At 38.1% G+C, this 26,998-nt stretch overlaps 1 protein-coding gene across 3 annotated transcripts; it reads left to right on the plus strand.

Moving 5' to 3' along the window:
* The first annotated feature begins 293 nt into the window (after nucleotides 1-293).
* TMEM19 (transmembrane protein 19) lies at nucleotides 294-26,998 on the plus strand. Of its 3 annotated transcripts, XM_064701947.1 has the most exons (8): nucleotides 294-356; nucleotides 12,869-12,913; nucleotides 16,070-16,220; nucleotides 18,967-19,080; nucleotides 20,508-20,645; nucleotides 20,954-21,208; nucleotides 22,271-22,480; nucleotides 25,276-26,998. In XM_064701947.1, exons 3-8 carry the CDS (start codon nucleotides 16,091-16,093, stop codon nucleotides 25,437-25,439), a joined length of 1,011 nt encoding a protein of 336 aa, XP_064558017.1. In that variant the 5' UTR covers nucleotides 294-356; nucleotides 12,869-12,913; nucleotides 16,070-16,090; the 3' UTR covers nucleotides 25,440-26,998. The 3 variants fall into 3 exon arrangements, with proteins under 3 accessions (XP_064558017.1, XP_064558016.1, XP_064558015.1); XM_064701946.1 differs by lacking the exons at nucleotides 294-356; nucleotides 12,869-12,913 and adding an exon at nucleotides 15,752-15,823; XM_064701945.1 differs by lacking the exons at nucleotides 294-356; nucleotides 12,869-12,913 and having other exon boundaries at nucleotides 15,846-16,220.

The following is a 26,998-nucleotide window of genomic DNA, read 5'->3' on the forward strand; positions in this document are numbered from 1 at the left end:
TCACCTCAGGTATTAATAGTCTGATGGAAGAGCTGATTCTAAGAGTTCTATTTTCCCAAAAGACAGAACTCTTGCACACAAGAAGCTTTTTTCTTTTGCAAGAGATTTTATTTTTAGGAACATAAAATAATCACTGCAGATAACTTCAGATGAAACACACTCAAGTAGCAGTTAACTCCCTCCTGCTAGATGTTGCTAAAAGAATGGAAATTTCCTCTCAGGAACCTCAGCACCCTTTCCTGTATCCTCAGAGGTTTTCAACTGAGGATCCTGCATTGCTACTTGAGACCTACACAAGCTTTTGAGCAAGGACTCCTGCAAGTGCGCAATATGTTGAAGAGAAGTGTGCAAGCAAGGTCAGAAACTGAACCACAGAACTCATGTCCTCTTTAGGGCAAAGAAGACTTTGGGCTTTTTCTGTTGAGTTTGTACTTGTATTGGACACCTAACCCATGATTAACCCCAAAGACTGTCGTGAGTGTGTAATGTTTTGGTTTTTTTGCCCTTTGATGGCATCTTTGTTGTTCCTTAATTCTTCAAATTGTGTACAGACAGGGTTGATCATAGTTATTTATAGTGTTATTTGTAGAATGCAGATGCTACAGCCAAGTTAGAGGTATTTAACAGATCAAGTGTCTGTGGTAATTTTTTATGCTTGGATAGATATGCAAGTACATACATAATAGATTACATGCAGCACTTTCCACTATTTTGGTGTTCTCCTCAGTGATTTTTAAATACTTCTGATATTCCTCAAAACATAAACTCTGAAACTAAAAGCTCAAATTAGCATGACTCAAAATAATATAAACAATTGTAACTTTTCTATTTGGCAGGTAAATACTGCAATGGATTTGGTTCCACAGAGAATGATGGAGGGAGAAAGAAGTGAAGAAATAAACTTCACAATAATTTCCTGGGATTTTTTTTCTGAAATTATAATGTAGCATTGTCATCTATGTATGGAAGCTATGATACCTTTCTTTTTGTTAAAAATACTGTAGAAACATATAGAAACAATATCCTATAATGTCCTGCAATTTTGAGAATTGCGCTATCCCACTTGCCATGATGCATTTGCTTTCAAATAACAAGTGTTCCCAGGTGCAGCTAATCCCAGGTGATGGGTAGGAGTTGGAGCTTCATGCATATCTCTATTGGATCTACTTGGATCAGTTCCCATCTGTGGCCTTGGACAAGGAATTTCTGCCTTCAGGGTTTTCCAGATTGGTTGTTTTACTGACAAATTACATGCCATGGGAAGCATGATGACACCTTCACTAGAGTGAAGAGGGATATTGAAACACACCCAGCATTTTGAAATATTTAAGTCTTTAGCATAATGGTAGGCCAACTGAAGAAAGATATTTTAATAGGTTATGTAAAGATACAAAAATTTTCAACTGTTTGGGGGCAGAGTGTGTGTATGGATCTGATGCTGTTGATATTGAGTCCTGTGTGTGTCACTTTTGTGTAGACTCAGGTCTGGGGTCCACAATGGTGGTACATTCAGAGGCAAGTTCTGGAAGGATTTTTTTTTTCAACCTGTGAGTGAATAGTCTTGCCACTATTAGAGCTCACCTGTAGCTTGGATGTATGTGGTGCATTAGGTGAGCTCTGCAGCAACCTTATGGGCTTACCTGTTGCAAGTTCCCATGTGTGTGTTTTTGTTCATAGTGATCTTGATGTATATTATGGCCAAAGAGAAAGCATTTGTGCCTTTTAGGCTGGTTATTCACAAAGTTTGGCCAGTATAATTCTTAAACAGATTTCTTCCTTTCAGCCCCTTCAAAGTCTAGATGCCCTTGGGTTCCTAGGGCTTGACAGGTCCTCTGGACAACAGGTCCTGTGAAATGAGTCTCCTGGTCACTATGTGGTACAGTGAGTATTCCAAAATGGTGCATTGTCTGAAAAGTTTCTTAGTGACAATAGTAGCATCAGCATTTCTACATGGACAGACCTCTACCCATCCTGAGAAAAAGTTTATGATTAAATAAGTGTATTTGTGGTTGTGTTGTTTGGACATCTGCATAAAATCCACTTGCAAATTTACAAAGGAAACCCATGTGTCTAGGTGTGCTGCATCTTTGGCTTTGACCCTTCATCTGATGTTATGGACCAAACAAATTGGACAAGTGCTGCAGTACTGCTGTGCTCTTACAGAAAATTTAGGGCAAACCAAGCTTGTACTGATGCAATCACACCCCCTTGCCAGGGTGAGCCATCAGGTGAGTCACACCAGCAAGGTGAGGAGGAGCTGAGGTGCAACAAGGTGGTCATCTGGGGACAGCCATAAGGACTCAAAGTGTAACTGGCACACCTGGCACAGTCAGGCAATGTTTTCATCTTCTAGGGCTGAGTCCTGCAAAAACAGTTCTGAAAGAGAAGCAAATGGTGACTGCTGTGTGGAAAGGCTGATGAGAGCATTTACAGGAGTGTGCCAGCCAGAAAGACCCACTGTCGTTGCTGATTGATCAATTAAGGCCATTTCTTGTTTGGAATCGTCATAAGGAAAAACATGAGTGTAGTATTTTACTATTGCTAAGAGCAGGCAGTACTAATGCTTGCAGAAGAGCTTCAACATAGCAGCAAGGTACTTGCATTGGAGTGCAAAGGGATGTTAAGAAGCTGAGTTGCTTTCAAAGCTATCCACAACTGTGCATAGCCCCAAAGGTATATCAGGAATTGGTGTAACACATGGCTAAGGAAAGCCCATGGCTCTTGTGCAAGTACAGAAGTGCTAATCAGGACAGCAAGTCCTGCAGTTTGTACTGGAGAGCAATAATAAGCTTCCACTCCTTTGGTAGAAGTACAGACATCACATCCTGGAGCTGCATCAGAGGGCTTTCTCCTATGAAGAAAGGCTGAGAGAGTTGTGTCAGTTCAGCCTGGAGAAGAGAAGGTACAGGGAGACCTTTTACCACCTTCCAGTACCTAAAGGGGCTGACAAGAGAGCTGGAGAGGGACTTTTTAAAGGGTGTGTAATGATAGGAAAAGGGGAGATGGCTTTAAAACTAGAAGAGGGTAGGTTTAGAAGCAATACTAGGAAGAGATATTTTAGTGTGAGGGTGGAGAGGCACTGGAACAGGTTGCCCAGGGAATTCATGGATGCCCTATCCCTGGAAGTGTTCAAGGCCAGGTTGGAGGGGGCTCTGGGCAACCTGATTGAGTGGAAAGTGTCTCTGCCCATGGTAGGTTGGTTGGAAATAGATGGTCTTTAAGGTCGCTTCCAACACAGACCATTCTATGACTCCATGGATGGCCTGTGGAGCCACAGGGAGCCATCTATAAGAGGGATCATGTCTGGCTTCTGTAGGAGAAAATCTCTGATGTCATGGAAGGATGCTAAGGGAGTTCTATGGCAGCAGGGAAGTCATGGCAATCTCCACAGGCAGGGCCACGATGTAATGCTACAGGATTAAGGACAGAACAGCAAGAGTCCTGGCTGTTGGCAGGAGTTTTTGTTGGAAAATGTGTCTGTGCTAGTTGGAAATATGCAGAGTTCTCCCTTTATAAAAGGGCTGCAACAGGATGGGGAAAAGCAACAGTTAGGGGATATCCTAGAACGAGAGTATCAGGGTGGGAGTTTTTTTAAATTAAAAACCAGCTGCAATGACTTTTCATAATTTCTTTTGTTTAGATTTTATTTAGTTTTTTTCCATTCAATGTCTTTTCATACCAGCTGAAAAAGACATCCCATTGGACTGTGCCACCAGGTTGCCTGATTATTTATACTATTAAACATTCCAACAAAGGAGCCAGACTTTAAAAGATGAATGGCTAATAAAAGTGATATTACAAAAAAGGAGTATGCATATTACTTCTCAGTTGGTAGCTGTGAAGTGTTGGGACTGCAGGCCCAGAGAATTAAACTGATAAATAAAGAGGTGTGGCATGACCCTCAATGCCAAGACAATTTCTCAGCTTTTCTTGAAGCACTTCACTGTTATTTTTAAATGTAATCTGAACTATGAATATGTAAGAAAATTACAGAATTTTAAATGTTTTTTCCAGTTCAAAACAACTTTCCTTTACACTATTTTCAGGAAAATTCAGGAAGCTTAACTTGGCAAGGAAACAAGTTGAAAGGGACGGTAGTCACAAAGGCACAGAGGGTTGATATTTGACTTTGTTTTGCTAAATAGGTGGACGCAGATTCAATCCTTCAAGAGCAGCTGGTGCTTAGGACTAGCCCACTCTCTAGGGACTTCCTGGAATCATCTCCTCAGAGCAGTCCAAATACATCTGCAGAGTAGCTGTACAGTTAAGCAGTGTCAATTACTGAGAGGTCAGTGTTTCAGCTGCATGCAGCTGGTATTTTATTTTTTTCATTTAGCAGTATAAATATATAATCAAAGTCTTCTCGCTTAGTTAATGCAGAAAGAAAAGTTTATTTGCTGGTTGTTTCAGTTCCCCTGAGGTAACAGACTTCAGAGGGGTGATACATTGCAGGAATCTCCTTCTGTTAATTAGTAGGAGGAGAGTGACATCCATAGGCTCAAATTGACTGTATATATGCAAATGTCCTAAGGCAATTCTTGAACATCATGTCATGAGCCATTTCTGTAAAAGTTTCAGTACCTTCTGTCAGCCAGCAGCTATTAGTGGCCTGACTATTGTACAGAAAATTTTTCATTACTAGCTATATTTGCATGTGAGCCTTTTCTAGTAAAACTGTAAGATCAGTTTTCAGGAAAGAAGAATAACAAATTCAGAATCTCTCTGTTCTGACTCTGGAAGAGTTCTTGAGTTTCTTGTTTTCACAGTCTTTGACAAATGTTCTTTTGGGTTTGAATCTTTAGGGGAAGGGGAAAAAAAACCAGCTCCAGTGTACCTAAGGCTGACACCTAAATCAGTGTCTGACATAAGAGAAATTAAACATATAAGATGAATTCCAGATAGTTGGACATATTTACAGGTGGAAGTCTCAAATAATTAACATAAAAGCAGGCTGGTAAAGTCTCAAGCCAAAAGTCTGCAAAATATATTTTGAAAAAGTCATGAGCCATTCTACTAAAATAATAATGAATGTTTAAAATGTTCACTTTTTATTTATTTATTGAGATTTCTTCTGAGAAGATTTTGTTTGAATCCTAGTCATTCTCATTTCTGCATCTATATTATCAAATGTCCATGTCATCAAGAAAAAATAAATGACTTGCAAGACTTGGCAGCTGGGAGATAACCTCCTGTTGTTATAGTGATGTTCTAGAGTTCACAGAACTGAAGAGTTTAGTATCTTGAAAAGCAGAGCACCAAGTTTTGTTTATGTTTGTTATGAGAAAGGCATAAATAATGCATAAATGCAGATTCCTTTCACAGATGAAGAAGATACTTCCACACACACACTCCCACAAATCCCCCCACCCACCCCCAGCTTGTCAAAACTTTGTTTTCAGAGATTAAAACCAGTGCTACCTTAGAGTGTTGTGTACAGTGACAGGATGTTCTGGGACTTCAATACCAATTTCTGACACTGGGTGGATCTCTGAAGTCAGGAGAACAAGAAAATAAATCTTTAATTGGCACTGTTTTGGCATGAGAAGGGTGGATTGGGCTCCGCCCTGTTTGTCAGTGTCTTGACTTCTCCATTTTTAATCTGCTTCAGGACGGAATGGTTTCCTGTGGCATCACTTTACTGTTGTTGACTCAAAGAATCAGAATAAATTATCACAGCAAAGAGGCAGAATAAGCAGTGCAATAGTCTTTCTGATGAGAAACTTCAGTTGCTGAAAACATTGGGAATCTGCAACTCTTTATCATAGGACTTAAACTCATGTTAGCTTTGAATTACTTTTTCTGCACCAGTCTGCTGAATCTGGACTGAAGAGAAAACGGTAAGGGATATTTCTGCTTAACTTTTGAACATGTGTTGTTAGAGCCACCTCTTTTCAGTAAAACTTATTCTTCCTTATTCTGTAGTTTTAGTTTTCCAGGATATTTTCATGTTTCATACTAAATTTTCCAGTTTCTGAACTGAAAAAGTCTTCAGTTCCATAGCAGTGTTTGAAGTTGGATGTGTGGGTATTTGCCCTCCGTGAACCAGGACCAAAATTCTCTACTGCCAAAGTCAAAATATTGTATTTACATGACTTATTTTTTTAATAAATATTCAAAGATAAAAAGCTCATTCTTTATTACAAAGTAGATTTCCCAAAATCCAGTTTATTGATCACAGAGTACTTGCTGCTTTTGTCTATCTGCAAAATACAGCTAAATCTGTAGTGCACTTGGCAAGTGCATTATCCTCCAATATTTGTCTCTCTAAGGAAGTAATAATTATCTGGTTTTACAAAAAACTGAACATTTGCCCAGGTAAGACACAATATATAATTTTTCGGATACAACCTTACAAATACAAATTTACAATCTGCAGTAAATCTAAGAATTATGAGTTTTATAATATAAAACTTCATCATAATTGCTGCAGTGTAAGTAAGAAAAATAATTCTCTTCAAAAACATAATACTCCACTGCTGTCCATAGTAGTTTTTAATAGGCTACTACTAAAGTGTAGGGTCTTTTTTGGTACAAGACCAAATCAGTACAAGATTTCTACATTGTAATAAATGAGGAAGGTCCCATTATGCTGTGGATTTGAATTTGCATTCAATCCACAGCTGAATATTTCCCTCATGAATTTTCCTTATAGTTGTTAAATGAGTAACAATAGAAAAATTATTTTATAATTTATCTTATTATAGGATCCAGAGATTCTGCTTAGGACTGAAGGCAATTTTTACAAACATTTAATAAAATCTTCAATAAAATGTTTCACTGTGTATAAAAAAATGGCAGATCATCTGGTTTTAGGTTGTTGTTAAGTTTTTCATGTGATCTGGAACAAGGCATTGACCGATATTACTTCCCTTCCTTAAACTTCAAAATTTCAAAAATTTGTGAAGATTTTTAACTTCTTATGATTAACTGCTATAGAAACATAAAGCACTTGTTGCTGATTCAGAGAGACACAATATCCTCAGTATTTAAGCTGTGTCTTCATAGCTGATGCTTGTGCCTCTCATCTGTATATAACACCTTATAGTAATAAAGACACTAATAGTGCCTTTATTCAGTTTTAGTATTCATATTAATTTTGATACTTCACTTTCAACTATTCCATGCTTTTAGTAACATAAAAAGATTAAATAAAGTTGAAAGTGATTTAAGAGGCATTTACATGCCTTAGTAGATTGCATATAATGGATTATAAATGTAAACTAAGAAATATAACTGCAGAAAAGAGGTATAGCAAATATTTTTTTATACTTCCCTAGTCAGAACTGAATTAAGTACATATGCAGTAACATCTGCTGTGCCTCTAGTATTAATCAACTGAAATAGATATAAATGAGGACTACATTCAGTTGTGGATGAAGTGATGTTACTGTATTTCCCCCATCAGTATTCATTATATGGTTTCATCCATTTGATGGTGTTGATATAATCTCCCTTGAGTTTTTGGGTCAGTCTTCTCATTGTATCACCACATCTTCCCTGACTTGCATGGCCTTGCAGCATCACACAGCCACTCCAGAATGCAGGAAGTCTGTTTTGTTACAAAAGCATCCCACTCTCTTCACATGGAAAAGGCAGAGAGCTGGACTCACTATGGCCTAGAGCAACTGAAAACAATGTTAGGAAAAGGCAGTGGGGAAGATAGAAAGTATGTCCTGACTGGAGACCCAACAGATGAAACACTATCACCTATTGATTACAGTGCCAGAGTTTGCCCTTCAGACAGCCATTGTGTGGTTTAGTGCCCTTTTATTTCAGATACAGATAATGACATTTTGAGCAACTGCTTGGAAAGTCTCAGACAGAAACTATTCACATAGACACAGCATCTGGGTACTTGAGCCATTGTTCAAAGAAAGGGTAATTTACCATCCCATTAAGGAGATTATTTTTGAAATGAGCCACACATTTCCATTGCTCTTCATCTTCCAGTGGCTCACCTGGCTCAGTGTGGTCTACGCTTTGAACTATAAGTAAAAATTCACAATAAAATATAAATATAAATTCACAAATAGTTGGACTTGATAGCATGTTCATGTGGTTTCTTTATTAGGAAATGTTTAGGAATATTACAATTATTTTTTTCCTTTTGCTAAGTGCTGCTGAGGTAGTATCAAAACATGCCAGTTGTATCTGATTGTTTTGTTTTGTTTGTTTGCTTATTTTTGTTTGTTATGCATTTTTTGTTTGTTTGGGTTTTTTTGTTGGAGAGCTTCTAAAGTCAGTACAGAATACAAACAAAACTCTTGTAATACAGACATCCCCTAGGAAATCCATTAGTCTGCTGGTTGGAATAGTCAGTTAAAAATAGTAAATCAAATTTCCATCTTTGTTCTGTTTAGTTCTGGCAAGCCAAGACTAGTAGGCATTGGTCATCTACACGCTTAGTGATTTCCAAGTCATTGATAAAACTATCATGTCTGCATTCAGACATCTCTTTTTGAGCTCATTACATTCAATCTTGATAACAAGAAGACACAAAAAAATTTTTTACATATTTGGCAAGCTTGTCAGTATCCAGGCCTGGTCACTAACAATCTGGAGGTAATATTTTTTTGTTAAGATTTTGTTCCATGTATAGATGTAGCTTTGGTTGATCCCCTCACCTCCCAGTATCTCTTACAAATTATTTTAAGCACAATGAAAATTAGTAATCTTAAATCTTTAGCAGTATTTACTAGAATTGTCTGCTAAAGAACCTAAACGTACATATGACAGAGTTCTTGAGCCAAAGATCTGCCCTGGTTTAGGCTGGGATAGAGTTAATTTCTTCTTGGTGGTGGTGCTTTGCTGTGTTTTGGATTCGGTATGAGAATAATGTTGATAACACCCTGGTGTTTTGGTTGTTGCTAAGCTGTGTTTATCCAAGGACTTTCTTGATCTCTTGCTCTGACAGTGAGATGGTACACAAGCCTAAAAAAACACAAACAAAAAATAACCCAAAACCAAAACAAAAAAAAAAATAAACAGACAAAAAACCCACAACTAAAACCCTCCACCCAAACAAAAACAAAACACAAACAAACAAACAAACAAAAAAAACCAATTACATCAAGAAAACCCAAAACAACTGTGAGGGAGCATAGCTTGAGCAGCTTATGTGAACTGGCAAAAGGGATATTCCACACTGCAGACCATCCTGCCCTGTTACATAAACTGATGGAGTTACCTGTAAGAGGGGCTAACAGGGGTCCAGGGATGGTGTCTGGCATCAGTCAGCAGATGGTGAGCAATTGCTTTGTTCATCACTTGGTTTTCTTTTTTACTGTCATTATTATTTTTTTCTTTTATTTCAATTATTCAACTGTTCTTATCTCAATTTACAGGTTTTGCTTTTGACTCTCCTCCCCATTCCACCAGGGTGGGGAGGAGGTAAGTGAGTGACTGTGGGGTTCTTAGTTGCCAACTGGGTTTAAACCCCAACAAGACCCTAAAATCTAACTATGACCAGTGTGGGAAAAATATATATGTGCATAGGTCCATCACTGCTTCTCAGTCTGCCTAAACAAGTAAAACTGCTGATTTGAATCATTATGTATGACAAGTTACACCTACTTGCTGTGACAGATGTGGAAGACATGAGTTTTCACAGGATAAAAATGTATATAACATAATGATTCTGAATAATTTAGAAGTTATCTCAATCTGAAATCCAGCCAGTCCTGTTCTCTGCATAGCTGTAATTCTGCACAGACAATAACATGACTAACACCATACAGCAGAGATGCAGCTCTGATGCCAGTCAGTGGTACTCTACCAAACCAACCCTTGGAGACCAGCTTCCTCTCTTGAAGACCAGGGCAGTGAGCTTGCTCTGCACCTTCATCACTGCCCTAAGTATCTTGAAAGCCACTATTCCATGGTGACTCACAGCCAAAGCTGCCCTTGAGCATCACGTGCTGCTGCAGCCCCTCCTTGTTGGCGAGACGAGGCCCAGCAAAGAACTGTGGGAACTCAGCACATCACTCCTGATGTCCAGAGTTGCCGAGATAACCCCTGGGGGGCTCGGAAATCCTGGAATGTTGCCAGAAGTGCTTGGTGGTTGGATTTTGACCCTGCAGGGGATGTGCCACCTGTATGAGGACAAGAGGATCATTTGGGGATAAGTGGTGAAGGAATTGATTATTCACAGGGTGAAAACACAGGTTTTGGGATTTTGGTACAGGGGGGGTTTTAGGAGACAAGATGGAGGAATTAGGGCGTGTCTTGTCCTTCTCCTCTTCTTCCTGTCATCCATCTTTGATGGTGATGTTGGCACTTTGGGATCGGTTCACATTAAATCTGCACTTGTTAATAAGGGTAAAAGGTATTGGAAGGTAAAGGTAAATATCTTATACGTAGTTTTTAGTATAAAAATAGATGACCGCCCAGTGGGAGGTCAGTGTGCCCATGGCTGTCTTGCTGGGCAGACCTCTGTCAGGCTGGGAGACAACTTTGTAGATAAGAATTAATAAACAATATTGAAGACCAAAAAATCTGAAGAGTGCACTCATCCTTTGGAGGGCGGGCTGTCCCAAGGCCATTGTACGCCTAACCGGGCAGAGACAACAGGCTGAGAACGGAGAAAGAACCTCTCCTTGTTGGCTTCTGTGTCACTTGGAGAAGGAAGTTATCATCAACACACTTCAGGAACCTCCTATAATGCTTATGGCCTGCTGTGTTGTCCTTCCAATAGATATGGTTATGGTTGAAGTCCCTTGGGAAGGTGAGGGCTTGTGAATATGAGGGTGCTCCTATCTGTTGCTGAAGAGATGCATCGTTCTAGTATGACTTCATTCTAACACCATCCCACCATGTCTCCATGGTTCCAGTAAGAGTGTGGCCCTGCAGCCATGTGCATCTCTAACTCCTTGCTGTTTATTCCCCATGCTGTGTGTGTTTTCATAGAGCCATTTAAGTTGGGACCCCCAATTAAACCAACTCACTGGCTGGAGTGGCTGGAATTCCTTTGTGCTGCTCTTCAGGTGCTCTCCTGCTAACATATTGCTGTCTAAAATCAGAAGAAAAACTTTCCAAACAATATTAGAATGGATAGCATAAAGAGCAGTCTTTCAATGAAAGGTTATGTGCACATGCAGCATCAAATTTTTTTAGACTTTTTTAGAAGTTTAACTAATTTGTATATCTAGCTAGTACATCCAATGGGAGACTGGTTGTCCTGGTAACCCACCCTTGGACCTGCCCCACTAGAGTCACTCCAAGGGGTTCTTAGCCCTGCATCTTGTTATGTCCTTGTTGGAAATCCTTTCCCTTGAAAATAAGAACAAATTGCATTTCAAGAAGGTGACATAATGTGTGAGAAAGGGTAACTACTGTTCTAAAGTGTAAGAAAGTGCTAGAAACCATACAGTTACATATTAAAACCTACAAAGCTACAAATACATAAAGAAGCTAAAAATCTTTAGGCATCACTATGATCCTCCTCCAGGTTCTGGGCATCTCTTGTGGGGGCACTGGCATCAAACCAGTGGGAGTGGGATGAAAGGAGGCTCTCCTCCCCTGGCAACTTTAAAGCCTCTTTACCATCTTGGCAAGTCTGTGACTGAAGACGGTCATTCCTTGTGCACAGTTCTTTTAGATCTTTACCTGCCTTGCTTACTGTTACCCTTCCCCATTACTGAATTTACCCACTGCTGAACCCTTTTTTTTTCCATTAACATATTTTTGCACTCTAGTTTAATTCTTTAACTTCATTCTCTGTAGAATGCAAATATACTAGAGATATCACAATCTTGAAAATATGCTACTTTCAATATGTTGGCTCTTGCCTTTATCTACTTGATAAAGTAGAAAAACACAGCATAAACACATAGTAAAAAGCTGGCTCATTTGTAATAAGTGACCGGAAAAAGGACAATTAGGCTACTAGGAATAATTTTAATTGGTGTCATTGTCCTTGGATACATTCATTTAACACAATGCAAAAGCCTATCCACACATATTTAATACATTTAATACTTAAAGCTTCATTCTAGGTTCTGTTCTTTTTTGGTAAGCGATTTCGATATTTATTCTTCATTTGCTGCTTTGTAGTCCACAATCCAAATCCTGGTATGAATAGTTTTGCTATAGTCTTAAGCCCTGACATTTTTAAGTGCCTCAAAAATGTTAGGAATTCATCTGTACAGCAACTCCTTCAGTGTGAAAATGACTGTTTGCAATTTGGTTGGTATTTTCACAGGTGGCTACTAATTATGAATGCTCTACTTAAGAAGAATATTTATTTGCAGTATAACTTTTCCCCTTCTGTTTTCTGTAACTATCTAAATACACTATCAGCATAAAATTTTACAATCTTACTATGTTGTCTTTTCTAAGAGTGTGAATATTATTCAAGGCCCTTGTGAACAGCTATACTTAATACAATCTTAACAATTTTTACAGATTTTTAATTTCATGTATTGAACAGTATTTTGTCTTCAATCAAAGAAGAAACAATTGAGAAAACAAGATTATTTGTTGTTGTTCTATTAAGAAAACAAGATTAACAAAGGAGAATAAAAGATGTTTAAATTAGTATTTAACTTTCAAGCTATATTATTCATAATGCACTCTATCAAGCATAAGTGTGAATAATGTTTTAAGCAGTGAAGACAACTGGAAAGTTCTATCTCCGAGATACAAAAAAATAAGTCCGAAATCTACTTCTAAAATTGCCATAGAAGTTTAGAAATGTTATGCTGTATTATGGCAAATCTACTAAATTCCTAGGAAAAGAATGAGTGTAAAAGACTTATTAGCATGCTGTGTACAGTAACATCTTCTTATCTTTCTGTTGCATTGCTTTTAATAATCTCACATTCCTGCCTCTTATTAAATCTTACTTTTTTCTTTTTTTTTTTTCTCCTAGAGATTGCACTGGCAGTGCTTGGCATCCTATACATTTAGGCAAAAGGTAAGAAGAAACTCTTCTTCTAAATATTGGGTAGCTTATAATTCCAATTTTTTAAATTCAAACTTTTCAAATTTTTCTTATTCCTCATATGAATTTGGATGGGAAAGTGTGAGGAAAAGCTTTCAGATTTATTTGTTGTAAACAACTGTTTCTTGGGTTTTTTTTTAATTGTCAAGCTTATCACTACTATTAGGTGTGAATAAGGAATGGGGGGAAGGTTATAAGTAAAAACTGACTATGAAATTAATGTATTGCATGTATTAAATATAATACAGAAAATATTAAATATTTTCTGACTGTTTCAGGATGGCTTTTTAAATACATTCATTCTGTATTCACAATATTGTAAGCATCTAGATGGCAATTTAAATTTTTTAAAAACCCAGCTTTTACTAATTAAAAGTGTTTTTGTTGTTGTTGTTGTTATTATTATTATTACCATTATTACAGGACCTAGTGAAAAAAGGGCAACATCTAGAAAAGAATATTTTAAACACAATATATGGGGCAATTACAGAGCTGTTGTAGACATTACTTTCAAAACTGTAGCTACTTCTTTCAGCTTCCAAATGTAGAAAGTTGCGTGCCTTTCTTCCTTGTTTTCTAATCTACTTGCAACATTTAATGTGTACCAAGCTACTGCAGGAAAATTTGTTGGCAATCAGAAACACTGGAAGAAAGATGTTTGAAGCCACATTTAACAAAAGACTCAGAGCTGAAAAAGGAGTCAAAGCCAACATTATTCATGCACTGGTTGTTAGACATTTCCTGACCAGAACCACCTTTCTCACACCAGGAGTGGAGAGCTGTGGTCCCTTTTGGTGTTCTTGCTCAGGTAAACTCCAGCAGCAGCAGCACTTTGTGCTTTAAGCCAAGAGACAAGGTCTGTAGATAAACCAGCACAATAGTCTGGTATGTCCCTAAATCAGTGCCAAGTGCTACTTCACATGGGGATGGGATTTTTGAAGGAAGCTGAAGAGTCCTTTAGAGCTCCTCAAACCTGCCCCCTCTTCACACCAGCCTGTGTGTTACCATTAATCACAATCCCACAGTTTTACAGAACCACACATAACAGCCAGGGCTCTAGGATTCCTTCAGGAACATTTGTTTCTCCACCAGAAATTCCAGTATCAGTCTGTTAGAGTTTAGAAAACAAAAAGTAAGCAATAAATTAAATAAAACAACTTATTACAGTTAAGGATGTATTTGAATGAGTACGTTTATGGGAGTTCATTGTACCAGAACAAGCAGCTGCTTGTTCAGCCACCAGTTTAAGTAGAGTTGATCTTGTTCTGGTTGAAAATCTCAACTAGTTAGATTTTTGCAGAAGAGCCTAAGCAATGTCATATCAGTGCTATTCTAAAAAGGTGTCCTGTTCTTACAAAGCAGCCCAGCTGCTGCGTGTCTGATTGTTAGATCTCAAATTCAGACCTCAGACCTGGATGTTTAATGAAAATTTGGGAGGTAAGAGAGAAGACTAGATATATCAAAATCAGTACTCCTACATTAGTATTACTGTTTTAGGTATCTCTACTTGAGATAATTATGGGTGTTACCAGTACTTGTTACCAATAAATATAGCAGAAAATAAGATAAAGCCTTGTCTAAGGCACCTGATCCAAGTTTTGTCTCTAGTTGCCTGGAGAAAATACATTGTAAACACCCAAGTATTAACTTAGCCTCTGGAATAGGCCTATTTCTTCAGCTAAAATCAGGTAAATCTTTAAGGAGTAAGTTTCTTAGTTTAGACAACATTTGAAGAAGCAGCTCTGAGTCATAACTATTTCCTTCACAACAACATGAAAATATATCCAAGTTTATGAGAGAAATGAATCATGTTCTTTTTCTGAGAGAAAAAGAACACATGGACTGTGTTCACACCTTGATAGAAAGCTACTCCAGATACTGAATGGAAAATAAGAGAACATGCCTCAAAAATAAATGGGTTCCACATGCCAGAATTATTCCCAAATTCAGTAAGGAAATTATCATCTCCTAAATCAAGATTGCTCACTTGAATTTTCTAGCTTTAAAACTGCTTCTCTTGTGTATCAAAGATATTTTCCTGTCCTTTTTTGTATTACTCTGCCTCTTGCTGAATATTTAAATAAATATTCTGTTGTGCTGCTGCTGCTACAAGTCCATAGGAAAGAAGAACCTGATGTTATTTATTGATGTTCATGAGGGCACTCATTTGTACCACTTGAAGGTTTTGGTCTATGTTCCACTGATCAAGTGCTAAATGCTTAAATGCTTCTTCAACATTATCTCCTGGGATGCCTGAGGTCTTATTTATTTCATTTATTTATCATTTATTTTGAGGTTGCTGCCTCAAAACAATGGGTTTTTGGGAAGTTGTGAAGTTTCACCTCTTACTGTGCTTTGTTGACAAAGCTGTGATGTGTGGAAGTGGGAGCTGTGCAGTCTGTCCCGTAGCTAATGTCAGCTTGTTTTCAACTCGAGTGTTTTGGGAGGCATTCTGACGTGCCCCAAGAAAAGCCACCAGGCAGGTTTGGCATGTTTTCATCCCAAGTCAACTTTAGGAAACGTTTCAAGTCTCTTTCTTCTGCTGTTAATGAACTTCGAAGTGCTCCAACAAGTTTCAAACCTCATCCAGGTACTCATTGGTCTCACTAATTATCCACAGACTTCATGCCTTTCACAGGCGTGTCGTGCCTGGTTTTATTTCGCAAACTGGATCTCCACTGGCAGCGTCTGTCGGAGGGGCGCGACCCCATCCCCGCCCGAGGGCAGCGGGAGCTCCACATGGCGCGGGCCCAGCCACAGCCGCAGCTGCAGCGCCCCCTCGCTGCGGCGCAGGCGCGGGCGGGCCCGCGCGGCTGCCGGCGGAGCATGCGCGGGGAGGCCGCGGGGCGGGATGGCGGCGGCGCCCGCGGCCCCAGGGAGCAGGTCGGTGACGGGGCCGGGCGCTGCGAGCGCGTCCGGCCGCCCGGCGCCGCGCAGCGCAGCCCGGGGTGGGCCGGCCGAGGTGGCCGCAGCAGCCTCTCCATGAGCGCCTCGGTGCCTCCCGGCAGCGCCCCGGGGGCTGTGCGGGCCGGGCCCGGCCGCGGCTCCGGCCGGGCGGGAGGAGAAAGAAAAGAAGAAGGAGGTGGTGGCCGTGTCGCTGATGCCCTGCGCCTTGTGTTTTCCCATCAGGTGTTGTCCTTCTTGATTCCCATGTCCTATTACCAGGAGGATTTCTTCAGAGAATACCTCAAGATGATGGCGAATATGGTCATCCTGAATTTGCTCATTTGTATTTCGCTGGCGTTCTGGATCGTGTCGATGACTGCAAGTACGTACTACGGTGAGTCCAAAGGCCGGGGAGAGGCTGACATGGCACGGCCACGGGCGAACCCTCCCCTCCGGCCTCTGGGCAGGGGACAAAAATGGGAGGAGGGGTGTGCGCAGCCCCTTCCTTCCTTCGTCAGTAGAGCTGGTAACTCAGCTCTCACAGTAGGTGATGGTGCTTTAGAAGATGCTGACAGCCGCTTACTTGCAGCTCTGCCCAAGGATCGTGTACAATTTAAAATGTTGGTGTCCTTTGTGATGTCTTTCTCCAAAAGAAAGCAAATAAAAATTAAGAAGTGAAAGGAAGAGCTGAGCTGACACGTCTTTCTGCATCACGGAAAGTACCTGGCAGCGTGGGAAGAGTGTGCCAGCTTTCAAAACTGTTTTAGGAATCAGCAACATCTGCAACGTGCAGAACAGGTCATGCAGGAAGACTTCTTTAGTCGAGGAACAGAGAAACGGGAAATGCTATGAGGAGACAGGGATGTATGGATGGAGTGGCTGGCTGAGGTGTGTATTGTCAGCTCAGCGTTCTGCTCAGGCTGGTTGTGGCTTAGTTGTGTGCAGTTGCAGGGACACAAGTCCTCTCTGTAATCTCTCTTTTTGGCTCTAGGGCCATTCTTACAGCAGTGTGCAAAGCAGCTGATACTGCCTGCAGTATCAGTTTATGCCTAGAAAAATTCAACTGTGTTTCTGAGACAGGTAAAGACTTACCATTCAGACGCCAGCTGGTTTGATGCTGGAAGAGCTCCAGTGTCATTGCAGTGTTGCTGAAAGTGTGTAGAGATAGAGTATGAGCATCTTCAACTGCCTAGTAACACCCTGGGTCCAGAAGAAACGACAATAAATACCCCACCAGTATAAGCTGACTTTCGTAGAGGCAGTTGCATGTCTTTGCTCAGTGTTTTCAGTGATTTAGAATGGGTTACTTAATTAAACAGCATTAAATTTAGGATGGGTTACTTCTGGTACAGCATTAAATAAATGAAATTAAGTACGTTGTCTGTGTTCTTCTGGTTTGGCTCGCAGTGAGATGCCAGATTTCTAGAAGGTATGCAGAAGCAGGCTGCACAACCAGCTTTCATTTGTGTCATTTGTCACTACCCAAGTGAAATTTAAACATGCAACTTCATTCATTTGTGTCTGTTCTCCAAAGCTATAACTTTTCTGACAATTAGTATATTCTAGTCCTTGTTCTTATAAGTGAGTGGAAATTTACAGTATAGCATGGAGAGACCTGCTACCAGCTAAATCAGGACAGGGCCTGATAGAAAGGAAAAAACTGTGGACAAATCGTCCTTTCTGTAGGGAATGGTTATGGAACAAGAAGGACATAAAACTTCTGTCATTCATTTGCCTGAGACTGGAAAGACCTTGGCTTTTCAAGAAGGTGAATGGAACATACAGTAGTTAATGGGCTTTAAAAGTGCTAAAATTCACAGTCTGTAATATAAATATAAAAATACTGCAAACATACTTTTATTAATGTAGTGTTTATAATATTTCTTAAGCTCCAAACAGTGGGCCAGATGTTAGTGAAGCCAAAATGTTGAAGAGCATATTCATTGTTTTATTATAGATCCTAGCTTGGTCTTAGTAGTAATTTAATACAAATACTTTTCTCTCCTACAAGCAAATCCTAAAGGTTTTGTTTAAAAATGACCTTGAAGAAATGAAAATTCTGTTTGTTAGCCAAAGAAAAGGAACCCCTTTGTGTTACAGTACTACTTACACTCAAATTTGCATCACCAAGAGCTGCCTTGGTTTGTGACAAGCAATACCAGGCTACAGCACTGGAGGGCTCTTAGTACACAGCTGGTGTTCATCTTTTGAATTTCTGACTCAGCCTGGGCTGCAGGACCCCCCTTGCTCACCTACTATGGCTTTGGGGCTTTTCAGTACACAGAAGAGAATTTTTTCTTGTGAATCTTTAACATTGCAATGTGTGTTTTGCTTGTGTCCTGCTTTGCACCAGGGAGCCAGTGTTTGTTCAGAGGTTGGGGTACTGGTGACACAAAAGTTCTTGCTGAAAACCATCATGTTTATCTTTCCAGCAAGAGAAGCCTCTGTGCCTCTGTGAAATCTTTCTTTTACAAGATTGAGACTTACTTGAGTGCAAGATTTGTAATGTCTTGTATTTGTATAGGAGATATAATAGATTCTCAAGATTTTTTTTTTCAAAACCTACATTAACTATTTGCTTTAGCTTTTAGAAGTTTGTGTGTGTTTCAAACTGAAACTGTCACTTCAAATCTTGCTGAGAAAATAATCAGCTCAAAGTATATTTTAAAGAGCCTTACATTAAGGGCCTTACATCATCTTTCAGAAGAACTGACAGGGCTGGTGTTTCATAAAGTGGTCACACTACTTTCACCTAGCAGACTGTCTTGCTTGCCTTTTTTTGGTAGTGGAATTTTGTCACAGTAAATTCAGATGTTAGTTTTTGAGCTTCATAAATCCCTTTCAGAATGGAAAATATCACCATATTTATTTCTTGTCACATTTTGCTATTTTTTGGTAATTAATTTCAGTTCATGAAATATATTTTCTTTTGATAGCTGAATGGAAAAATTGAGTAGATAATTTCAGATATATTGTCCTTCGGTCCATATGAATATCTTTCTTCTGAAGAATAAAAAGTTTGAATCTCTATTAAGATCAAAATTTAAGTACATATCAGGAAATAATGACTTTTCAGACATGAAGACATAAAGGCTTTATGAGGATCATGTGTAACCCATCCCTGTTATTTGATTTATCAGGTACTTTACGACCCATTTCTCCATGGCGCTGGCTTTTTTCAGTCTTGGTTCCACTAATTATTGCTACACAGGGGTTTAAGAAGAAGAGTCTGGATCACAGTGGTGCATTGGGAGGTATGTTTTTTCTGAGACTTAAGCTGAACATTTGGTAAACTAAAGGTCCTTTTTATTGTTTGCAGTTTAAGACCTCACATAGTTCTATTGTAATAAAATATAAATATAAGCATACATACCCCAGATTCATACAGGTTTTTTTTTCTCACGCCTGTTTAAACAGTCAAGTAACCCTGTGCTACTGTTCATAATTGATTTGATTAATGCTATTATAGTTATATAAACCTTGAAGATTCTTTTAAACTTCAGTACAGTATGAAGTTAAATCACATGGTTTGGTTTAACTTATAGAAGGATTCACAGAGAAACAAGGAAACGGCAGAGGTAGTGGTAAAGAAAGACCCTAAACTGATCATGTCAGCAGCCTTCCTGCTTGTAGGGAAATCAGTTCTCTTTTCTGTATGCTTCCCCTTTCTGTAATAGAAGCAGTTCTAGGCATTTTTTGGCCTGGCAAAAATAAGAAAATTAAATCTGTACTTCAATAAGAACAAATGACTGTGTCTGAAAAGTTTTTCTACACCACATGATGAAAAGCCCAGCGTAGTGTACAATAGCGTTTATTGAAATCTGATGCAACGTTTCAGGGTGAGGTGATTCACCCTTGTCTTGTGACATTGCCTGAATTGATGTTCAGTGGAGTAAAACAGGGCCTCAAATCCTTCCTTCCCTTGTCACCCATTTTGCAAATCTTCTGTCTGTGAGAGTTAAGGGAAGCATTTTCTACACTGACAAAAATCTTTCTGACTTTTATGTTGCGACCTCTTAACAGCTCTGCCAGCCGATTTATACTGGCATTTGCTCTTAAATGCAACCATTTTTCTTTCAGTCCTTTAGAACTGTAATCTCATGGTGAGGAGTGAAATTAGGCCTCCCCTGTGAAAGGGAACATAAAAGTGAATTGCATCAAGGAGATCAAATTCTTTAAAAAATTACAGAAATAAAGAGGTGTAATAAAAATCAGAAACTAACAAAGAAAAGAATAGAGAAATGGCATCTGCTAAGATTTGGAGAGGGGTTTTACAGGTTATCTTGGAGACCTTGGATGTGGGATTCAATATCTAAACTGATGATAAACTTGCTGATAGAGGCACAGCCACAGATATATATTTGCTCCTTATAAAAGTAATAATATTCTTCAGGCAGAGTACTTGAATTGCAATAATATTTTCTTTGGATTCTGGGGGTTTTATTGCTTCTCTTTTATTTTTGCATAGTATAACTGATTTGTGGCAAAAGGTCTTAAAAATAAGATGCTTCAGCAGTTAGAATAAAATTACTAATTTTCAACAGAATCCCTTATTGTATGATTGTCTTAGGTTTATCAGGAAGATACTCTTCATATTCAGAAAATTTGAAGTACTTAATTGCTTTGCAAAACAACCTTTGTTACATGAAGGAACTTTATATGCTTCTTTTTTTCTTCACAGGACTGGTGGTTGGATTTATCCTTACAGTCGCAAATTATAGTTTCTTCTCTTCTTTGTTTGTATTTTTTGTAACTTCTTCAAAACTTACCAAGTGGAAAAAAGATATAAAGAAACAAATAGATTCAGAATACAAAGAAGGTAAGCCAAAATACTTTAATTCTTTTAGATCCCTTGTAGAGAATAAATACTGCATGTTTCTTGTTCCTTTCAAAGAGTCAGATGAGATATAACATCTAGAATAGGGAACGCTCTTGAGACTCCCTTTGACCCTATCCCTGTGAATATTAGCAAGCCACTTTGCTTTTGCTTCTGTTCTGTTAAATAAATTTCCATAAAGTTTCTGTTTTTAATGTTTGTATTTTTAAATTTAACTTTAGATAAGCGTTATTTTGGTTTTGTCTCATGCTGTTGCCTGAAATTACTAAAATTCAGTTTCTGTACTTTAGGTGGCCAGAGGAATTGGGTTCAGGTATTCTGTAATGGTGGTGTTCCTACTGAGCTGGCTCTCTTATATATGATAGAAAATGGACCAGGTGAAATTCCTATTGACTTTTCAAAGGAATACACAGCATCATGGATGTGCTTATCCCTTTTGGGAGCTTTGGCATGCTCTGCTGGTGATACATGGGCTTCAGAGATTGGTAGTGTTATGAGTAAAAGCAAACCAAGATTGATAACAACCTGGGAACAGGTTCCAGTAGGTAAGGTGTTACCTCTTCTACATGTTCTTAATATTTTGTTAATCTGTTTTGAATTATACATCCAACTTGTAAAGTTCCAAGAAAGACATAGAAAAATAAATATTAGAAATCTGGGATTTGAAAAGGTTACTAGGAATGCATTCTCTGAAATGGAATATAGTCAACTGTATTTCTTCCGATCTTATTGATGGAGATGCATGAGCATAGCAACCACGGAGCTAAAATCATTCTGAATGCTGTCACTTCTAATCTCTGACAATAGTAAAAGAGTTTATACTCCTAATATGAATAATGCAAGTTATCAACTGATATTTTTCAGGCATTATTTCAATCAGTAATATACATATATATTCAACAGAGATAGTACAGAAAATTCACTTCATAACCAAATCACTCATTTCCTTTAATATCCTACCAAGGGTGAATAAAGTGAACTTTCTGTCTGTCAAATGTTGTCTCCATGTGGGTGTCATTGCTGCTGTAAAGCAATATACCTTTTTAGAGTCTTGCTGACAAATTGATCAGAGGCACAGATTTTGTTGGATAGAAGTGAAATGTATGGGAATTTTTTTTCTTTATATGCACTCTTCAGATTTTTATTCAATGAGCTCTCAAACATCTCTGTTTATGGATTTAGTTCTTTTCTTTTTAAATGTGCTGGTAAAACATGTTGTAGTATACTACTTCTGAAAGAGGGCATTGCTTTAATGTGCACATCTCAAGGTTTGTTTTTCTTGAGCAAATCTCTTCTTGTGTTACCCCACCACCTCCTAGAGCAAGCAAATACCAGGTGACATTGAGAGGTGTGTGTTGTTTAGTTTTATTTAATTTAATGCTGGTGAATATTTCTAAAGGACTAGCCCTAGAGACGGGAAAGGAGTAGTAACAGGCAGTAATCGTGCAGGCTAAGCTGCTCAACAGCATAATGGGAATTGTAAAAAGCTGCAGTAGATGTAAGGGGAGAAGTTCACTATGGGCAGTTTGGATTTCATGTAAAATGTTTAAATTATCACAAGTCTTTAAAAACCAGTTTGTAAATCAGCTATACTTTATTTGGTTTAGGTACTAATGGAGCAGTTACTTTAGTGGGCCTGATCTCAAGTTTGCTTGGAGGCATGACAGTAGGTATAGCCTACTTTATAACTCAACTCCTTTTTGTGAGTGATCTGGAAATATCTGCTCCACAATGGCCCATCATAGTGTTTGGTGCAGCAGCTGGCCTACTGGGATCAATTGTTGATTCGTATTTGGGAGCTACGATGCAATACAGTGGTAAGAGTCTTCTTTTTTTTTTTTTTTTTTTTTTCTTTCTCCCAGTGTAACCTAAAATTTGACTTGACCTTCAAGAAGGGCTGGGGGATATGATTTTTGAATGACAAGATTAAAAAAATAGCAGCATAAAGGACAAAGGGAGCAAATGGACATAGAAATGGAAAGGAGTAAGGGTGGTTGGCCCTTTTCCACATTTTGATTTGTTCATTGAAGCTTCTTGTCACGTTGATGACGGAAAGAGGCACAGATACCCAACAACTTACCTTGGGAGAAGCAATTGCTGCCCTCTCCTTTTCTATATGTCTAATTATAGTAACATTTTATAAGAAAGAATGTCAATTTAATAGTATCCATTTAGTTGGATTAAGTTGTCACTGCAGAAGCTCCATTCCTAATTTTGAAGTCTTGGCAATAGGCTTAAATGTAAGAATTAAGTAAGAAAAAGTGAACAATAGTTTACCTTCTGTTTTTTTCTCTGCTTCCTGTAGAAGCTCTGTAATACAGAGCACTGTTTCCTATAAGTTAAGCTTATCACAAACTAGCTGTGACTTTAAATAAAAAGAAAATACGCATTTTTAAAAAATATGTTGAGTGGCTGGTTCTTAATTATTGCAATGTTTACTCATTGCCTGTGAATAAACACTACAGACAACCTTTAGGCTAAGCTGTAAACTTATCCTATGTTTCAAAATTATTTAGAAACCATATGTGACACTGTTGTGTTTACCAGCTTGTTTACAGAGAGAACTTAAGTTTCCAGGTTTCATTGTTGGTATACTTATTAATTGGAAGTCAAGGTGTGAATGTGCAGATGAACTGCCTCAGAGACACAAATCCTTTAGGTCTGCCTTTACAGTGAAATCTACCAACTCTTGTTGATGCTCTGGATTTGGCTATACAGCATTTTTTATTTATATACAGCTCTATTCTTTGTAATTCCATTAAAGTTCAAAATACAACGGAGTGTTTAACTATTTGATACATTTTTAGATATTTCTGTCCTGAGCAAGAAACACTTAAGCACTCAGACAATGTTGCCAGCTCCTAAAGAGGCAGATGCATTAAGAGAATGGAGTGAACCCAGCTAATGCATGCCTGCATTTATCAGCATCTATTTCTTCTTCATTTCGTGTATTCTTTCCATGCTCAGCAACTTACCTTTTTAGCTGCAGCAGGGACAGCGTGCAAGTTACACAGTTTCTTTTGCAAATTCAAAAGCATTGCTGGAATATGTATACCATGTTGTGCATGTACATGCTGTGATATATATGTGATGTGATACAGGCAGAACTGAGCTGCTCATTTGTGTCTCTCCTTTAGCCCACTTTTTTGTTCCCTTTTCAGTGTGGACTCAGAAGGAATACTCTAGTTTCTGCAGCATCTTGAAAAACAATAAATATGGCAGTGGGAATAAAGAATTGTTTCTTTTTTTTAAACAGTATGCTGCTAATCCTTTTTGTTAATGTTTTTTCCATTGGTGATATTCCTAGATGTGGTGTATCTAATAGCCTGTGATACCCACTGTTTCTAAAAGAAAATCCACTCCTGCCTGCACAGTTATTAATTAAAACTTTGAATAGCTGTGAAGAATAAGATTCAAATTTGCCCATGTTATCAGTCTGTACCTATTCTGTAAATAACAGAGCTAACAAAAGGACTGTTACTTTACCTACTTGTTCATGATTGGAATATACACTTTATATACAATTGAGGCATATATTTAGAAAAAAATAATTCCAGTTTTCCTCAAAGAAAGTACTACTCTTTAAAACATAGCAAGTGTTGAGAGCTAAGCTATTAGACTTTGAAGTTTGATTTTTCCGTAGCTGTTTTGCATTATTTAGGGCCAGGTTTAAATGTATGTTTCAAAACAGTATTACCAACTATATCCCTGCCAGGGAGGTTTGTAGTGGGGGATTTTTTAAGTTTTGTCTGAGATGCAGATTTTTTTTTAATAAAGTAGCAGCTTTCTTTGAAATTTAGAGGTTGTGAGTGTTGAAAGTAAAATCTAAGAAGAAAAAAAATTAATATAAAATATACTGATTTCATTTGGAATGTTCCAACCTTAAAAGCTTGCATGTGCATGTACCCAGTTACACTTCACTACAGTGTGAGTTAAGATCAAGCATTCTAGATTGGTGTGATTTTATCAGCATACAGAGTGGTGCAGCTGGACAAAACATAGGATAATGGTGTCTGTACAGTAATACCTAATGAAGTAATATTAAAGTATTGATAATACAAAGGCAGAGCAAGAAATTACCTAAGTACTACAGAAAAAACTCTAGCTGCTGGTAGTATAAAATTGCTGTGTAAATAGAATTTATAAATTTAGCCTTTGTGAGGAGCTTGTTTTCTATCAGATTAAGTAATAATGGTGTTTCCGTATTTTTTTTTTAAACAAACATGTCTTCTTGCCAGAAAACCTGTTGCTAATAAGTTGTTTTTGTTTAAAACAGCATCCTTTGCTTTTGAGTGATGGAGCAGCTTTTTCCTCTTCTAACTTAACTTGTTTCATTCCTTTCTTTGCTGTGAAACTACATAAAGAGAGAAGACTTGCCAGAAGCGTAACTTCTCAAAAGAAGTAACTTCTAATGTAAAATACTGCATTTATACCCCATTCTTTGAAGGTACCAAATTAAACTAACTGTAATTTAGCTTAGTCTGGTGATGTCTTCTTACAGAGATTTAACACTGTTATAGTAAAATAAATTTAGGAACCTGTACATACTTGGTTATTAAGTGTCTCTTCATCTCAGTTGGCTTTGTAAAATGAAGTTTTTATCTTTTTCCAGGTTTTGACCAGACAATTGGCATGGTTGTTAACCACCAAACAAAAGACTCCAAGCACATATCTGGAAAACCTATATTAGACAACAATGCCGTAAATCTTTTTTCTTCTGTAATCATTGCTCTGGTGCTTCCAGGCATGTCATGGTTTTTCTGGCCAAGACGTTGAAATGGTTTAAGGTCTTCTGCATGCAAATTTATGTTCAGTCCTGCTCAGAGACTCCAAGGAGTTCCAGTTGAACTCTCTGTAAGAGATGGATCTGAAACGTTCAAAGAGCCGAAGGACTTTCCATCTCAGCTTGTTAAGGCTTTAAACCTCATGTGGCAGTCAGCATCTCTCAGGAAGGTGCTTTGTCAATAATGCCCTTGCTGCTCCTCAGGTGGATGTAGGCCATTGCCAAGTGAGGTGAAGCACTTGATTCATTTATCCTCCATTTATGGAGCTGAAGTGTTGGTGTCTGTTCTCTCCAGTTCCCAGCATTTGGAAAGTCAGGAAGCTGGAAATAGAAGTCTAATCCAAATCAATCAGTGTGATGGAGCCTTGTGGCTATTATCCAAGTTAGACACAAAATACACTGCAGCTTTATACAGGCAATGGTGACATGGGTGGAGTGGGTGAATTCTGGTATTTCTCATTAACTACAGTTTTTAAGGTCTTTTGGAGGTATTTGGGCAGGGAAGAAAGAATTCAGCCTTATTGCCTATTCTCTATCCTGATACTATCTCCACTTCCCTGAGAATAGGATTGATAAAAATGATCTATACATAATATTGGAAACAAAAATCTAAATTTAAAGTAGAAACTTTAAGCTGTTCCAGTGAGAATAATAAAATTTTCTGTGCTTTTTTGACATTTTTATTTCAAAAATAATGATATTTATGAAGATTTGTCAATACTGTGGTACTTATAAAATGCATTAAAATTAAATATGACAGTTGTGGATTCACAATCATCTCTTTAGAAAGTTAATGTTTTTTTCTATAAGTATAGAATTGTTCCATAGTGTTTGGCATTCTAACCAAACTATACTCCTTGGTTATTTCTCAGCAGTGGAAATGTTTCCCATTTTGTCTGGGGCTTATTTAGAGATGATGGCCTCAGCCAAAGAAACTACAGACATTATCCTTGTTGCAAATGGGGGCAATCACGCATATAAACCATTTTAAAGTAGAGATTTAATTTTTGATGCTCAGGTTCCTGTGTTAGGTAATTCTGTCTTCCATCATTCATTTATAAAAGTTGCAGAACTAATGTAGCCAGTACAGATTGTATTTAAACTTTAGAGATACCTTCATAACTTCTCTGCGGTGACATTCAGAAGTGTGGGCCCATACTTTTAACTTATGAAAAGCTTTTCCTTTTTTGTTAAAAGTAGATTAATGTTTTGTATTGAACATCTGGGTTTTTTTACAAGTGTCTTGTGTATATTGCCTGTCTTAATTCAATTGACTTTTTTATTTTGTCACCTTTTATGGAAATATTAAAAAACTTTAACGCCTTCCATACTGAGTTTACTCTTTAGAAGTCTAGTCAGTATAGATCTGGAATTCATCACTGGAACTACTTCACTGTATTACCCTATTATAAAGATGAGATCTCAAAGTAGTAAAAGCTTTTTGTAAAGAACAAATTGTATAGCTGCTCTATGTCTGTTCCTGTGGAAGGGCACAAAATTATGGACGTAATATATGCACTTAAACTGTAACAATAAACACTTGGGAATTTTA

The sequence above is a fragment of the Zonotrichia leucophrys genome, chromosome 1A (genome assembly GCF_028769735.1).
Source record: "Zonotrichia leucophrys gambelii isolate GWCS_2022_RI chromosome 1A, RI_Zleu_2.0, whole genome shotgun sequence".
In the NCBI taxonomy this organism is placed as follows: Eukaryota; Metazoa; Chordata; class Aves; order Passeriformes; family Passerellidae; genus Zonotrichia; species Zonotrichia leucophrys.